Below are 18,633 nucleotides of genomic sequence, written 5' to 3' on the forward strand. Positions count from 1 at the left end.
ATAAATATGAAAATTACCGATATGGGCCTTCATATCGGTGCTGTTCTAAAAAATGTCATAAATATACAATCTATGTGTACATAATATTTTTTCGGTGTACGCATTTAAACTGTACGATAGTTTGGCCACAAAAAGTATTTTACGTAACGTTTTCCTTGAAAACAGACTCCGTGGTTTCGAAAGTGTACGGCTTTGTAGCATGTAGTTAAGAAATTAGCGCTAATGACATTAGTATCATAATTAATACTTGGTTTGACATTGATGAAGTTTGTGCGTGTGCTATTAAAGGACAATTCAAAGTATTGCTTAAGGTGATTATTTTTCATTTCAAGATTAGTAAAGTTTCAACATTTCTTAGGCAAGGGTACAAAATCTATAAATTTCGTACATATTCATTATGAACTAAAAAGTAAACTAAACATTCTGATACTACAGGCTGTAAAGAGCTATGGCCGAGAAATACCTTAAATTCAACTGTTTGAATGTGTGGTAAGCGCATGAACACTATTTTCAGCACTGACATTATTTCTATTAAATCGAATGCCACTATGTCACAATTCAGATAGCTCCTCGATTATCTCATGATACCAGTTAAACATCGAAAAATCAAATTGAAAAGAAGACCATAAGTAATAAATATAAATTTAGAGTTACGAAAGACCATAAACAATAAATATAAAGTTAGAGTTACGAAGTGTTATTATTTTTTTTTTTTAATGTCATACGAGTAATTCATTTTCAGAGGAAAAAGATTTTTCTACAATTCCTGATAACTGAATGACAGCGGTTAACGATGTTGCAAATTTAAAGCTCAGTTTCAAAAATACTGATAAATATTTTTGTTACTGATCAATTTAATAGAGTTATCTGTAACTTAATGTAATATCCTAATCTTCTTTGTATTTTTTTAAAAAACTTTTAATATTAACGTACTTATTGGCAAAATATTAACAACACATTTTCCAGAAAGATATATTTCCGTTACAGTATACTGTATACCCTATACTTACCGAAAATTGCATTCCATTTTCTGCTGCCTGAATGTCTTCAGAAGAATTTGTCTTAGGTTCGTAATAGTTTATGTTGAGGGTAATTCCAATCTGACCTGTAAGAAGTTGTCTTCATGAAAGCGTATACCAAGAATATACTATGTTATACGAACATATGTTATTAATATAATGCGATACTACACAAATTTTAAGCTTTATAAATGTTACATGGATTATTTTATATTGTTATTATTATTCAATAAATGGATTGTTATTAACTTAACTCCTATGCTTCTTTAACAGATCAATGCATCCGACAGTCTGTTTATTTTCATCAGAAAAGAAACATATTTTCATCAGAGGATCAGGAACTGAAACTACTGTGAACTTACAACAACATAAGTCCAAGTGGTTCTTAATTTCAGTATGTAATGTAGAGTTGTCACCCGTCCCGATTTTATCGGGACGGTCTTGATTTTAGAAAAGATGTCCCGCGTCCCGACGTGGCTTTAAAATGTCTCAACTTTCGTATTTATTGATGAAGTTTGTAATTATTATTGTAACTTAGTTTCCATGTTATTATACAGAGCCTTCAAAATAAGTGGAAAGCAAAACAGTAGCAACAGAAAGTCTAAGGTGACTTTGTAATAGATGAAAATCGACTTTTCAAGCTAACAACGAATAACAAAATGGAGATTTAAGTGGTAGCAGCAGGAGTAACAGCAGTAAATTTAGGAGTAGCAGAAGCTAAAGCAATAACAAAAACAAGCGATACTGTTCCTATAACAAAGATTATATTAAACTATTGAGGTAGCTATCTATTTCTATTTTTTACTTTGCATGTATTTAGGTACGTAACATATAAGCTTATGTATAGGGCATATAGAATACTATTTAAATTCGCCATGTCTTTGTTATATATTATTTTTATAGGATCTATGTAATTTAAATTACTTCATTTTCTTTTTTTCAATTAAATATATATGGTTCGCTCTATACTATAAAAATATTTATATTACATTATTACGGAAGAAGAAATGCTGGTCTTCCCTTCCCTCTCGCGAATAGCTGCATAAATTGCCTCTACATTTTGCTTTGGGACGGTGGCAGCTCTAATGTCTTGCAAAATTCCCTTAACGTTATAAAAATGATACGATAACGTTAAGAGATAAAATAAGTTCAATAAAATAAATTAAGAGATAACAAAAATTTGTGTGATATACTTGGATGTTTGAATTTGAGTTTATTGTATTTCAGCACGCAGGCTACATGAGGGGAGAACTTATATATTAACAAGGGATCGAAATATTAGCTCCAACCGGAAATTGTAATGTACCGTTTTGTTTTATTCGTTGCAATTATTTTAAATAAAACTGACCCAGTATCAAATTAAAATTATTCTGCGTTACTATGTAAAACAATATGTGTTTGCTATATAGAAATTCTGAATATCACATACTAGCAGCGTTCACCCCGCTTCGCTGGGGTCACCCCGGAACGCAATAAACTTTGTTACTTAGATAATTTTTACTTTTTCGCTTTCAAGTGATATGATAAAAACCATAGAAGATTGGAGTAAATGTTAACATTATATCGCCTGTCATTTATGTTAACCCGCCGAGTGACACGGTCATGTGGGTTGCATATAAATACGGTTAGATTTAGCTATGATGAGCTAACAAAGGATTTGTACGTTATGGACACTTGAATGGTCAATTATCTCAAGACACTGGTAATTGAAAATTAAAGTGATATGATAAAAACCATCTAGGGTCCAAATCTTAATAACCCCCCAAAAATGAAAGAAATTGGTTCAGCCGTATTAGCGTGATGAGCTAAAAAAGGATTTGTACGTTCTCTTTTATATATATAGATTTTCCTATTTTTCTCCTAAAAATAGTACAATTTTCCCTTTTATCCTCTGAAAAATCAGCCAACTCTAGTATAAGTGGTAGGTCATATATCCGAAATTTAAGGTAACTTTTCTCATGACTACATGGACGACATTAAAAATAGCTCAATTGGATTCAGTAGCCACTAAATAGTATAAAAAGAGTAATTAAACAGTTATCTAAATCACTTATTAGCATAAAAAGAGTAATTAAACTTTTATCTAAGCCGCTAATTATTATAAAAAGAGTAATTAGAAATGTATCAGCCACTAATTAATGTAAAAAAAGTTATTAGAAATTTACCTAAGCACAGATACTTGTCACCAATAGCATAAACGTTAGCCATTTATATTTTTTTACGTCATTATTCGTTGTTGCAATTTTCTACTTCTTTACATTTATTGTTCGACTATCTATTATCGTATAGGGCGTTTGAATTAGGTAGTCTTGAAATGAAAGTCAAACCAAAACTCATTACAGAGATAGTTTCATCATTGTAAAATTATTTATGTAGCTGTTTTTTTTTTTTTAATATTTTACTTCATTTAGGTAGGCCAGCAATTTGTCTTTATCAATGAGTGCATCCACCTATCACCAAGTCCATAAACTCTCTGTTTTACTATTTTATGCACAAATCCATTATTGTATAAATAAGTTTATCATTGATGCGTATTTCATTCACCAACACTGTTTTTACTTATTTTTAAAATTTAAATTTGAAGTGAGTATTAGATTCACATAAAAACTGTAATTCAATGTAGAACACACGGTCATAAAAAAAAAAAAACATCAAATAAACAGTGACCTTCCAAGTTGACGTAACGCTGTTTCTACGTGTGAACAGCATCTTAAAATATTTCCAGCTAATTATTTGCCATCACTTAATGGTGCCATGTCTGAAGAAGTTAAATATACGACAACATAATACTGAGATTTATATTGCCCACAGATATATTTAAATCCACATAGAAGTTTTTGTTCCTGAATACTAACACCCCTTCTAAATATTTTAAAATGTTTCGTTATATACACTCTAAAAACAGTACCCATGATTTTGCACGAGGTATCTATGAAATAGAAGGTAATTTGCTGATGTAGCTATGAAAGTTTAATGTACCGGAAGACTTTAGTAGGTACACACCGCATCCCAGCCCCTTACCTATGATTTAGTTCGTACAGGGATGATCTATAGGTACAGAAAATTCGTACCGAAGAATGTACCTATGACAATAGTAGAAGGTAGTCAATATCCATGAAACTAATTGGACAGGTACCATATTGTGTGTGTTTTGTTTGACGTTTAGTGTGTGCATTAGACATAGACCCTATTTGAAGTAAAAATTTTAGCAATAAACCAAGCGGATCATATTTAAATTAAGTAGGATAATCTGTATTTGTAGTTGTATTTGAAAATTGTAAAGATTAACTTATCTATAGACTATACTATATTTCATAGTTAAAGAGTAATATTAGCGATATTTCCTTTGAAACACAACGGATGGTTAGGCCGATCATGAAATGTAAATTTTAATGTAGTCTTTCTTTCTTTCTTTTTTCTTTAACATGCATTACATGCTAATTTTAATGACATTATCTAAATAATACTCAGACTTTTCTGTAGCTGTCATGAGCTAACGTATTCAGGAAAATGAAGAATCATTTATGGAATTGAAAGTGCAAGGGTCAGCTGAGAAAATAACAAAGAGTAAATATTACAAACTGGATTCCACACACACATGCTTACGTACATCTTGTGCTTTACTGGCTTAAATAGGTTGTGCATATGGCTTCTGATGCTTATGTTTAAGGAAGCATTTACTAACGATCCCTCTTCATTGTACTTGTGCAAGGACTTCTATAGTTCCCGAAGGTAGATGGAAGTACAACTAGTCTTAAGTGAAAGTTAGAGATATTAGGTTTTATACCCATGAAATTAGGAGCTTTTGTACCCATGAAATATATTTGTACCTAAGAAATTACAGGTACATTGTACCTGCTACCTCTTGGGTACCATGTATATACCTGCCAAATTAATGGGTACAAAACGGCCGTTTTGTACCTCTGAAATAACGGGTACTGTATTTAGTGTATACTTAAACTAGTAGAAATTCCTGTTTTTCACATCATTAGAATAAGGTTACTTTAGTATATTTTAGTATTACTTTTACTATTATAACGCATTGTCAATACAAACCTAAACTCAATTAGGTTTAAATTATGTGTGGCTGATAAAATATATATGGATAATAGCTAGGATATTCTAATATAAAGAAATTGAATGTTGGTTCTTTGTTCAACACTTAGACGACCATATATATAGAATTGGTTCAATATGTACAAGATACTAAAAGAAAAATAGTAGAATATTTACCTTGCTGTGACTCCCTAAATTCTTCGTCGTATATATGATAGGCTTTCGCATGAGCATGGAGTACAGTATGGGCGCACAGGTACTCTCCAATACCATGAGCGTTGATTGCAGGTGCATGTGCACCCTGATCGTATCCTCGGATGCACGATGTCCATGGCTCGTTGAATGTCAACCAGAATTTTACCTTATTATTGTAAAGGAAGCCATTATTAGGAGACAATTCATTAAATGCTTGTAAAGAATAGTATCCTATTAATACAAGGCGCATGTCTAGGAAGTTCTTCGAAGTTTAAACACAGATTCACAATCGAATACATAGTATTATGTTCTATCATACATGTAAGAATATGAAACAAAAGCTTTAAGATTTCCTACGCAATAGTTTCCTTTTACTTACAAAATAACATGTTTGAACTAAATGAAGATTCATGTTTCTGGTGCACACTAGTGTTCATTTACCACACATACAAAATACAATCACGTCTGCACTAAACAAACGCCTAGATTTCCATTCCACAATAGTTCTTATCATTGCATGTAAAAGGTTAGATTGAAAAATATTATTATTATTATTATTATATCAAATTCAACCAAATTGATTTATCGTGATATTTTTTACTGTAATTGATTTTCAACAGCGCTTTGGGAACAGGATGTAGTAGTGTTACAAAGTACTATGGAGGAATAGTTTCAATCAAAGCACATACTTATGATATGTGCTTTTTTTCTAAATGTTTACCTATGTTTTCTTTCTTAGTAGTAAAATTATTTTTGTTTGGTTAAGTTTCATCTTTCAAAATTCCTTTAAGAAAATGTATTTATACCAAATATACTATACCGAAAGTTATTTATAACATTTCTCAATAGTAATTAGATATTATTCTTTAAAATAAAAAATAAAGTTACCATCTCAAGTTTTCTAAATAAATATGTTTATCAAAAATATTGAAACAATTGTGTTTACTAGATTTTTCTTGTCAGCGCACAGTCCCAATATATTGATGCATGTCAGTCGTAATTCTGGAGTTTCTGTCATACTATACTACGCAGCAGCAAAATTGATATTTGGCTTAAGCCAATGAGAGCGGATGATACGTTATTTCCAACCCTTGGTTGAGTAGATTGCTTTCAGCAGTAGAATATTGTTCAGAAGTTTTCATCTCACTAAGAATATAGAAAATCTCTGCCAAATAGGACTCACGTAACATCACTGGTAACGTTATTGTAAGTGGAATATCATTGGTAAAGTCGCCGTAAATGAATTAATTCACGTGAGATCAGCACTTAAAGCCAAATGTCATTTCGGCTGCCTCACACAATAGTACAATCCTATGAACACTCATGTCCAAAATTATTGTCGCATGTCTATAACTGTCTTCTAAGAATATAATTTGATAATGCTTTTGCAGAGTATTATTAATACTGATACTTTGTGTATAATCGGGAAATATTTGTGGTACATTTCATAGGAAATGAATTATAAATACGAAAATTAGAATGAGTAAAACAAAATGTTGCTAAGTAGACAAGAAAGTTTTATTTTCGTTTTATTGTTCGTATTTACTGCTCTTTTGACATGAAATTTGCCACATACATATCGTTGCCGATTGTATACATACTAACATTGTAAGAAATACTGGGCGAATTCGTTATCAAATTGTATTCCTACAACAACATATTTATAGACATGCGACAATAATTTTGGACATGAGTGTACATCCTAAATGATACTTTGGACATCAATACTCTGAACATCACTGGATTGTTATAAACTGTAGCAGAAAACGACAGTTGATAGTTACACTTCTAATAGCAAGAGAACATTAATGAATTATGCTTCTTATGAACCGTTTTGGATACTCGATTTATTCAATTTGTCTTACAGATTAACAAATAAACAGAATAATGTATAGTTTTATTCCCTTTAATCTGGAACCTCTTTTTATACTTACACGGTCTCCGAACTCTCTGAATGCCACACGTGCGTATTCTGCAAAATAGTCTGCGATCACTGGATTTGGTAGCCCTCCAAGGTCTTGAAGAGATTGAGGAAGGTCCCAATGAAATATGGTCACCTAAAAGAGATAAAAAAATATCAGAAATAAAACTAGTGACTACTGCTGGACGAAGGCGAACAGTGATTCTCGATGTTAATAAGAGGAGAATCTGAAGATCTTTCAAATCAGACCTATCTTTGTTATTTATAATATTTTAAACCGTGATTTTGCTACTCCTTAGTTCAGTAGCAGCAATGTAGTTCGTTTACTATGAAATTTCTTAATCATAAACTAATCAAAGTTGTCTAACTACTAATTTCCCAATAACAAAATAGAATGGCCATTGTGGTTTAATGGTAGAGTTCTCACCACTTGAGCTTGGGTCCTCCCCTATGTTCTATCTCAGCTTCCGTCAAGTAGACTGTGTGGTTGATAAACACCGTGTGTGTGAGTTTTCTTTAGGCTCTCCCGCTTCCAACACTTTTGTCACTACATCATTATAACCTATTTCAACATCACCGTCTTCCTTAACCTCAGATCAGAATCGCGGAAAATTAAACTAAAAATTAAAAAAAAAAAAAAAACGAAAAGAAATGAAAAATAAACAATATACAGGGTGCGGCACGTAAACCCGGCCCGTCGTAATATTCTGGTACATTGTGTTTTTGGCAACACTTAAATAATCTACCTTCCTACCAAGAGATGGCGTGTCGAGGTCGGGTCAACTTACGTGACCTGCAGCAGTCACGTGCAGCCGCAGCCAGTGAAACTTGTCGAAACCAGTTGAGAAAAAGGCCTGGTTGTGTTAAGCCGGGTGAGTGTCAGTGTGTGATAATGCCGTATTCGATACCCGAGCGTGTTGCCATTGTTGAAGGGTTCATTCTCACTGGATCTTTTGTGAAAACAAAGAATTTGTTTCGGGAGAAATTTCCAGGACGTTCTTTGCCAGCAAAAAGCACCATTCAGGAATTGATTGAAAAATGGCGGCGTACAGGATCGGTTCAAAATGCTCCCAGGAACAGACGACCATCTGTCTGCACACCTGAATTAAAGATGCAGGTGGAGGAGATAATGACAAGAAGTCCTCGAAAGTCAACCAGGAGATTGAGTCAACAGGTTCATGCGAGTGAGAGAAGTTGCAGACGTGTTTTAAGGGGACTGAAGTTAAAACCGTACGGGCCGGTTTTACGTGCCGCACCCTGTACTTACAGATATATTAGTGTTAAGAGGTAAATACACGCCGGTGGCCAGCCCAAAAAGGTAAAAGTTAGGGGGGCCCGATCCACCCATATTATAGTTCATCACTAAATTATAGTTCATTTGCAAACCTCTGGATACGGGTCTAGGTAAATACGAAATTTTTTTCTGATAGAACGCTGCTAATGTATTATAAATGTTACTTACAAATGGAATAATATCATTCTCCAACAATAAATTGATAAGATTGTTGTAATAATCGATGCCTGGCTGATTGATAACATCAATATCTCCTGTTGGCAGAATCCGTGTCCAAGACAATGAAAAGCGATAGAAATGGACCTGAAAAAAAAATTAAAACATTAAATGTTTCATTTATCTTTTCCTTACAACTTTATGTCTGTTTTCCTTACAACTTTAGTAATGTGACTTGATTCCCTTTTGCTCTGAACTTTCCAAGTCATTCAGTTAATTTGAAGGCTGATTTTAATAAGGTTAATTTTAAGGTTGTCATATTTATCGCATGATCAGACACTTTCTAGCACTCAAATCTTTTTATTTTTATAAGTCTACACTATTAGTTTATGTTTAGGTTTCCATGTTCTTATTTACGTAGTAACATTGTATCTCTTCTATTTTTAAGTACAACGTATTTTCAATAGAGCAGAAACTTTGTAAACATATATCTAATAAAATACAGCACTACTTAAATGTAAAAATAATAGCAATATCATAGCAAAAGAACACTCCTCAACTATGTCTATTTTCAAAACGTCACGTTAATAATTTCATTAAGCACACCGAACACAGTCTATTCCAGATCTTTAATATATACAGGGTAGCCCATGATTATGCATATGGTTTTTGACTGACTGTAGTATTTGTAATTCTGGACAAAAAGTTTCAAAACGGCACAAATATGTACCCTCAGAATGAGGATAACTGTCACTGGGTTTAAAACTGTAAGTGTACGCCAGACAGGATGGTGGTACTGAACGAAACATTCCCGAACCTCTGGACCGGTGAACGTGGGTCTATGGAGTGGCCAGCTCGATATCCCGATTTACCACCAATTGTTGAAGGACAAAGTGTACCAATCTCAGACACGTAATTTGACAAAACTACGTTAAGGTATCACAGAAGAGTTTGTGAAGCTGCTTGTGACAACGTTTCTCTTCGTCTCCAGGCTTGTATCGATTGGATGATGCATTGGTAGACCATACCAAAGAGGACAGAGATTAAAATTCTTACAAGGAAAGGTATGAGAGTAATCTGTTTATGTTCTATTTTATGTTCAAGTTATGTTGCTAGGTTCTTTACCGCAGTCTTTGAAACAATATGTACATAATTATAGGCCCCTCTATATTTGAAATATCACCACATAAGAATCAATCCTTAGATTGAAAAGTAACAATATCCGACGCAGATATCCATTCTGAGAGTGTAGCTGCCTTTAGGCGAAAATATTAATTAAGAACGTTATTTTGGAAGGAAACTATACGTCTAGGTTCTTTAGGAAGCTTACTCCCACTTCTACACATCTTTAGAGAATAACTTAAAGGACAATGAACAACACGAAAAATGTGGAAAGTAAGCCAGATGGTGTCTTCAAAAACGATAATAATTGTTTTGAAAACCTTTCGTATGGTCTTTAAATTTGTTTACCCAAAAATTATGGCATCATAAAGTGCACACTTAACTTTCTGGTCTGTAATAAAACATTTGGGTACGGTTATTAGTTTATTTAATAGCAATTTGTAGATACTACCTAGTCCACTTCCCACATCTTTCATATTCTTGCTCATCTTTAAGCTATTCACATATACCAGTTCCAAAGACTATTCCAGTCGACTACTGGCCTGAATTTTTTTGTAGTCTTTCTTATGCTATTGAATGTGAAGTTCTTTCATAAAAATATGTCTCTTAATTGTTGAAGTAGTTTCGTAAGAAGTATAAATAAAATACGTTACTACATATGGGTTCGACTTCTTGCAATTATTATTATTATTATTATTATCATTTACTACTGCTATTACCAGTGGCATCAACGTTAGCTCTTTCGATCTATCTAATTTTTGCTTTCTTCTAAAACAGATTTTTATGATTCCTTCTTGTATATTGAAGACATAATCTTCAAGTAGTTGTGCACTTCTTAAATCATCCTGATCAAATAGTTTTTTAACGGTATCTACTATATTCATCAATATCAAAACTGTACAAAACTGAGTCAAATAACAGGAACATTAATTGGTTTGCAAATTAAAACATGAAAATAGTATTATACTTACTCCCATTTCCTTTAGAAGTTTTACATCTTCTTCGTAAAGATGATACGAGTCGGCAGCCACATCACCATTTTTCCCATCGTCTGTCTTGTTAGGGTACATATGCAACATGTGGTCCCAAATGTTTACCCCTTTACCTTTAATAAAAGAATTATATTAGATTTAATCAAATGATGTATCAATAAAATGGAGAGATAACAGACTACAGATACCCCAAAAAATAAAAATTTGTGTAACCAGTGCTCGAAAAATTTTCTTGTGATTTAGACGCTGGCACAAGATTTGTATTTCAGTTGCCACGGTGGCCCAGTACCCGGAATTTTGCCAGTCCTGCGTATAACTTTGTACTTGATAGTATGTCTGTGAGTCTTATTCTCAATGAATGATTCAACTTAGCGAAAGGCGTACATTCCAGGTACAGCTTCCTACCAGTAATCACGTCTGAGATACTAAGACCGATTACTTATCAACAAATATCAAATCAGAACCATGGAAACCCATCTGCATATATGATACATTAGTTTCAAGGCAACGTGCAACCATTATACATCTTAAACAACTCACAAGTAACACTTCCCAAGTGTAACACTGCGATTTTTATAAAAATTTGGCAGGTAGATACTACACATAAAATAAACGAATACGTGTTTTTTTTTTATTTTCTACGGAAAAACAGTTTTAGGGCGCAAAAGCCCCCACCCAAAATTTTGAAAGTTGACGCCTGAAAAGCAAAAACAAGTGAACCGAAGTGAACTAAATTGTGTAAAATTATTGCAGACGTAAAATGAGGGAAGACGTGTTTCGTATTTTCCTGGAAAAAAGGTTAGATGGGTCACGGACTCTTCCAAATCTTTGATCACGAGATATCAAAAGTACTAATAACAGTATGTCAGATGTGTGTAAAAGACATGACGAATTGCAACGAAACTTTGTGTAGGGACAATACCCAAAAATAATCGAATACGGGTTTATTTTCTGCGGAAAAAATGTTTTAGGGGCAAAAGGCCCCACTTCAAATTGTGAAATTTGAGACCCAAGAAACAAGAAGATGTGCACCGGATTGAATGAAATTATGCACAGATATTGTAAACTGAGGTAGTTGGGTTTCGTATTTCTGGAATACCAAAACGTTTTTCCGCAGAAAAAAAAACTCATATTCGTTTATTTTATGTGTAGCATCTACCGGGTTAAGTTCCAAAGTTGGGCGTCCGTTTAGAGCAAAACTTTTAAAATTTACAGGAAAGATAAGGATAATTTGGTCGTTTGTGTACTTGATAATATATAAGGGTTTCTAAAAATCTGTTTATTTGTTATATATAAGTGGCTATAAACACGGAACTATGCGGCGAGCGGAGGGAACTACTTGGGGCAAGGTAACCAAACAGTTGCATTGTGGGAAAGTAACGAGCAATTATGTTATCAACAAGGCGAATGTACGCTTCGCATAAAAAAAAAAAAAAATTGCGACAGTTAACGCCGTGCGGTTAGGCCACCCAATATATACCTTCTTATCCCGTAATCGTGTCAGATAAAGAGACCCCTCTCTCTCCTCCTTTATTCTCTCCCATACTAAAATTAGATAACAACATGAGCGCACTTCTAATTTCAAACTACACATGTATTAGTTTCGATAAAATGACATATCAAAACCGAGACGAAACAAGATTCATAGGTTGATGTAGGGAGAAACTGAAACACACAATGAAAAATTGAAACCAATGAATGTCTATTACACAGAGATTCAGAAATGAGGCAGGGAGAGAGAGAGGATGAGGAGGAGGAGGAGAGAGAGAGGGAGAAGAGGAGAGAAGAGAAGAGAAGAAGAAGAAAAATAAAATGGAAATCAGATAAAACTCTGGAATTCAAACGTAGTAAGAAAAGAACCTAACATTATAAAGTTTCGTTTCCAGAAATCCAACACTAATATAGAAATAACGTTTGTTTTTACATACTTTTTCAGAACTATTCGAATATATAGAGGATGCTTTAAACATTCATTATGTAACTTTCATAAGGGATAGCATACTCGATTTCAAGTAGAACTGTAGATTTCAGACACACATCTAGGATAATGTCAAAAGTTTAACACACATGTTTTGTTTTCGTGTTGTTCGATTGCAAATTCGGTAGTGTTCATTGGACAGGTAACGTTGGTCACATCCTCCATTTCAGACTACTAATGCAAATTGAACAAACAAAAAAAAAAAAAAAAAAAAAAAAAAACGAAACGAAAAGAAAAGAAAAAGAAAGAAAGAAAGAGAAAATTGAAGCGTGCTATTTAAATGCTAAATTTCTATCAGAAACACCCTATATTAAAAGTCCAAATTCTATCGTAATGAAAAGTTACAGATGTAGCGTGTATTATTACTATTGCTATTAAAATGCAATTTATAATAATAATAATAATAATAATAATAATAATAATAATAATAATAATAATAATAATAATAATAAATGTTCACATTCACAGTACAGTTGTCTATTATTATTATTATTATTATTATTATTATTATCAATTACCCGCTTCGTTGGGTTAAATTGGGAAGAAATAGAAATATGTTCCGTTACTCACTGTTTAGTATTACTAAAGCGGTAATATCGGTCATTTTCGACGAGTTTTATATATCCCTTCCAATGACGCGCATCTGCAGTATCATTGTTCATCTCAGCGAGACAGAAAACTATGAATTCGACACTGATATTGGGCATTTTTATCATTTTTATATGTCTCTCCTTCCTCCAAGCTGAGGGGTGGAATTTGGATTTAAATAGCATCAGATGTGTCACTGTTAATCTCAGCGACTCCAAAAATTATATATTCGCCACTAATACCAGTCATTTTTCATTCTTTTTTAAATGTCGCTCCCCCTCCCCACTCTTAAACTGATATGACAGAAACCATCTCAGGTTCGAACTTTATCTAGGTTGAAAATTTGATCGAGATTGGTTTGGTGGTTCAAGAGCCATTAAGTTTTATCTATTTTTATATATATCTCCCTCCTCATTCCCCTCCCCAAGTTCTCCCGTGAAAGTGAAATGGTAAAGATCATATCAGGCCCGAACCTCAATTATGTTAAACATTTGATCGAGATTGATCCTTTGTTTCACAAGGTAACATGTTTTATTTATTTTTAAGTTCTCTCTCCCTCAAACCCTAACTTTTATCGGCAAAGTAAATAGATAAATACCATCTTAGACCGGAACCTCATCTACGTTGAAAATTTAATCAAGATCGGTCGGGTGGTTCAATAGTGATGAAGTCACGAAGACAGTCACTTTCATTTTCATTTTTTTAGATATTCTGTATTTCACTTTCTCCGGCCCCTACGTTGTACCGTCAAACTTAAATGATAAAAGTCGCCCCACATCTGAACCTTATCTATATTGAAATTTTGATAGAGATTGGTCTGGTGGTTCAAGAGATATGGCGTTTTATTCACACACACACACACACACACACACACACACACATATATATATATATATATATATATATATATATATATATACACCTTCCTCCCTCCTCCTCCCCTAAGTTCTACCGTTAAAATGAAATTTAAAAAAACACTTTTCGTCTTATCGTTCTCAGAAAGAAACACTACACCATTTTCAAACGAAGTTTGGCTAAAGCAATCGGTAGTGTAGTGGTAACGTGTAGACTTCCAAATGGAAATCCTTGGTTCGATCCCCCATCAGGTAGTATGATTTTTTCGCATACATTAATGGCTGCAAACAGAGATTAATCTTCTAATGGAGAACTTACAAGGCATCACTGACGATACTTCGAGTAAACAGTGTGTGTGGGTGTGCGTTCTACATCATACACTGCAATGATAACTATGTTTCACATTTATATCCAACCCCCTCTCCCTCCCTTCCTTGATGTTTCCCTACCCTGTCTTTGCATCTTTCAATTCTCCCCCTCTCTCCCTCTCTCACACGCACTTCATGTTCCAAAGTTGAAACGGAGCAAGAGCCCGATATACCTGGTCTGGAGAATCTAATTAACTGGGAATTTTGGCGTCGTGCTTTTCGTGCTCTGGGGATAACATCTCCAGTTCTGGTCATCTCTGACAAAAATAATGTTTAAACACAAGGAAATAAGTAAAACCTTTTTTTTTACCCTCTGGGTTATCGAGTCTCAGTCGAATTACCGGGTCACTACGGATTTGAATCCTTGACCCAGTGGTAGTGTATAACCTAACCAACATCACCTGACTGACACGATTATCCGTTTAAGCTCTTAGCGTGTTCATTCTATCTGTGCAAATTACGTTAGATATATCTGGAAGAGATGAAATCAATACTGGCTGTTCGGAACAGATAAATCTTCGGAAAAGACTAGAAAATGGAAACCTCTTTGGTCATTTGAAAACAAAATTTTATTTATACTAGTTCAACACAAAATGTATTTCCATCCTATAATTCAATGTGTTTTATTCACGTTGAAAAATTTGAAACATACTACATCTATGGGGAACATAAACCTTTCCTTTCGAACATTTGTAATTTTTCATTACGATACTGTTTACACTTTTAATATAGGGTATTTCTGATAGAAATTTAGCAGTAAAATAGCAGGCTTCAATTTTCTCATTCTTTCTTTCTTTTCTTTTCTTTTCGTTTTTTTTTTTTTTTTTTTTGTTCATTTTGCATTAGTAGTCTGAAATGGAAATCTGACCATGCTATCTACTGGGTATATTAGAATGAATTTTGGATCAGTAAGTCCCTTGAATACTACCGAATTTGCAATCAAACCACGCGGAAACAAAACATGTGTGTTAAACTTTTGACATTATCCTAGATGTGTCTCTGAAATCTACAGTTCTACTTGAAATTGAGTATGCTATCCATTATGAAAGTTACATAATGAATGTTTAAAGCATCCTCTATATATTCGAATAGTTCTGAAAAAGTATGTAAAAACAAACGTTATTTCTATATTAGTGTTGGATTTCTGGAAACGAAACTTTATAATGTTAGGTTCTTTTCTTACTACGTTTGAATTCCAGAGTTTTATCTGATTTCCATTTTATTTTTCTTCTTCTTCTCTTCTCTTCTCTCCTCTTCTCCCTCTCTCTCTCCTCCTCCTCCTCATCCTCTCTCTCCCTGCCTCATTTCTGAATCTCTGTGTAATAGACATTCATTGGTTTCAATTTTTCATTGTGTGTTTCAGTTTCTCCCTACATCAACCTATGAATCTTGTTTCGTGTCGGTTTTGTTATTTCATTTTATCATAACTAATACATGTATAGTTTGAAATTAGAATTGCACTCATATTGTTAGCTAATTTTAGTATGGGAGAGAAGGAAGGAGGAGAGAGAGGGGGTCTCTTTACCTAACACGATTATGGGATAAGAAGGTATATATTGGGTGGCCTAACTGCACGGCGTTAGCTGTCGCAATTTTTTTGATGCGAAGTGTACAAGGGCAATGAACTAACAGTTTTAACATTTGTGAAGCAATACGTTGATAATGAGCAATTTTTTTAAAAGTTTGTGAAAAGCACGGATTAATGAACCTAATAACAAATTGCAGAAAATGTGGAACGGAGATGACAGCGAATAAACGCGGCGAAAGCGGACACCCAACTTCGGAATAAATGCCTATCTACCTGCCAATTCTATCAAAATCAGAGTGTTACACTTGGGAAGTGTTACTTGTCAGTATCTTCTCATCGTTCCTCTATTTATTACTCATTACTTTCTTCCACATTATTATGATTATTGACTCTAAACATAAGACTCGATAAAATCCATGATGAATGTATACAATCTATTATAAATATAATATTAATTAGTCTCAACATCTCTTTTCAACGCAGAGGTTTACTTCTTTGTTCTGTGCGTTATACAAGTTTGGCTTTCGTCATTGGCATCGCAAGTTTCGCTGTAAATTCTGTCTCATATAGAAACGAACCTTAATATGAACTTAAATTAAATAAATGCAAACGAGGAGGAAAGGAAACAAACGTAATGAAGAATTTTTCTTTGTTCTAGAAATTTTGCAAGTTTCCCGCCTAATATCCTACGAAATTTTGTGTAGTTATTTCATTTGGATTTTGTAGCCAACGCAATTTTGCCTGTTTTCTCTTCTCCGGTAGTTTAATGCATTCCTGGTCGAACCATGATTTGTTCCTACCTATTTCCGCGTGTCCCAATTTTTTCTTTTGCTGAAATTGTAATGCTATCTCCAATTTTAATCCAAGTATCCTCAACACTAGTGCACTCCGAATCTTCTAAAACCGAGAATCTATTCGAAACTTCAATCTGGTATTCCTCTCTTACCTGGCTTTCTTCTAGTTTCTTTACATTAAGTCTCTCTGTTTTCGGACATTGAACATTTCCTTTATTCAAGGATAATCTCTCTCTTATTATCGCTGCTACCAGGTAGTAATCAGTGTCACAATCAGCCCCTCTAAACAACCGGACATCAATTATGCTAGATTGCCTTCTTCTTCTACTAAAACGTGATTAATTTGATTGTGTTTTTCCATCTGGTGAGGTCCAAGTGTATTTATGAACGTCGCCATGTGGGAATTTTGTATTCTTCACGATGTAACATATTCTAAAATTGAAAAAAAGTATATTCCTAAGATATTTTCATAAATTCTCATACGAAAAACTCAAATGCAAAACAAGTAATATCCCCAGAAATATTTTCTCAGAAACTAGCAAAATTTTCCTCTTCATAATAAAGGGTGTCCCACAAAGAACGCAAATTTTTGAAATGCTCTCCATTTCTCTTCTAATAAGTTATCAGCACTGAATGTCACACGATTTTCATCTGTTGTCTTTGTGGTTCACACTCACGGAGCGGTGAATAGCGCATGATCGTCATTGCCAAAGATTGCACATTCTTTGTACAGTATTCACCACATTTGTAGTAAGTTTTCACTATCAAAACACGCTGTTCTGCTGTGAAGCGCTCCATTCCTACCCGTACAGAAAACAGACGACGATCCTGTACTAATAATATGGTTTTAAGCAATAATTTAAGGCGTAATATTAACCCTTTCAGCAGATACTCTCACAATTGTGAATGCAGAACACACTACTTATAAAAGTTGTGATTTGCAATATACTCAACAGATGGCAATTCAATACCTGACAACTTGTCATTCAGACACTGACAAATGTGCTTGTATCTGATTTGTGTACTAAAATCCTTTGATTGGCACTTTTGACAACTGAAAGTAGCATTCACAATTGTGAGGAAATCTGCTGAAAGGATTAACACTAAAACCTGAAATTAATGGCTACAAGAATTGAGTTACACGATACTTAGTTTGGATTTTGAACAATGTATTTCTTACGCTCAAATTTGTTTTTCGGAGAAGTTTCTACACACGATTTACAGACTGTTCAAGATCAACACAACTACAGTCCTCTTGAGGTTCATTATAATCTTTCTTAATTGGTGATGACTGAAGTTCACATAGGTAGGAAGTTTAGGTTCTTCTCTGAAATGCAGATCACTCCTTAGAAAATATATTGTAAGTATATCTTCCTTGAGTTTGGATATTGGCCTGGAAGTATTGGTTGCTGCAGGAGCACTCTTGAATTCATTGCATATTCTCCTCAGTAATAAAGCAAAAGAACCAGGGTCACTGTAATGACATGATTCAATCGAAAGTTGCATTGAGATTATTGTTCACCATTTTGCTTTCAAAACTCGAATCATTGCTGTGGTTTGAATGGCATTTAGTGGTTTGTAGTTCTGTAAATACTTTGACTTCCAGTCTCGACTTGACCAATCTTGAGAACAAATGAACATAGTAAATATATTTTCAAAAAGCGTTGTGGCATTCTTCAGGGAGGAGAATAGTTTCTTGAAAATGACTTTCTTGTTATAGAACGTCAAAATAACTACAAGAACTGAGGGCACCAGGGCCGGATTAAG

At 33.8% G+C, this 18,633-nt stretch overlaps 1 protein-coding gene across 1 annotated transcript in view; it reads right to left on the reverse strand.

Annotated features, from left to right (window-relative positions):
• Positions 1-18,633, reverse strand: part of LOC145664154 (myrosinase 1-like) — a 33,895-nt gene that overhangs the window by 11,634 nt on the left and 3,628 nt on the right. The window contains exons 2-6 of the mRNA XM_081730555.1: positions 10,735-10,868; positions 8,654-8,788; positions 7,205-7,327; positions 5,253-5,436; positions 1,011-1,105 (exon numbers count right to left, since the gene is read on the reverse strand). Of these exons, the coding sequence (XP_081586681.1) occupies positions 1,011-1,105; positions 5,253-5,436; positions 7,205-7,327; positions 8,654-8,788; positions 10,735-10,868 (671 nt within the window). The remainder of the gene's footprint in view (positions 1-1,010; positions 1,106-5,252; positions 5,437-7,204; positions 7,328-8,653; positions 8,789-10,734; positions 10,869-18,633) is intronic.

This window comes from Thermobia domestica, chromosome 11 (assembly GCF_964235325.1).
Source record: "Thermobia domestica chromosome 11, izTheDome1.hap1.1, whole genome shotgun sequence".
NCBI classification, from domain to species: Eukaryota; Metazoa; Arthropoda; class Insecta; order Zygentoma; family Lepismatidae; genus Thermobia; species Thermobia domestica.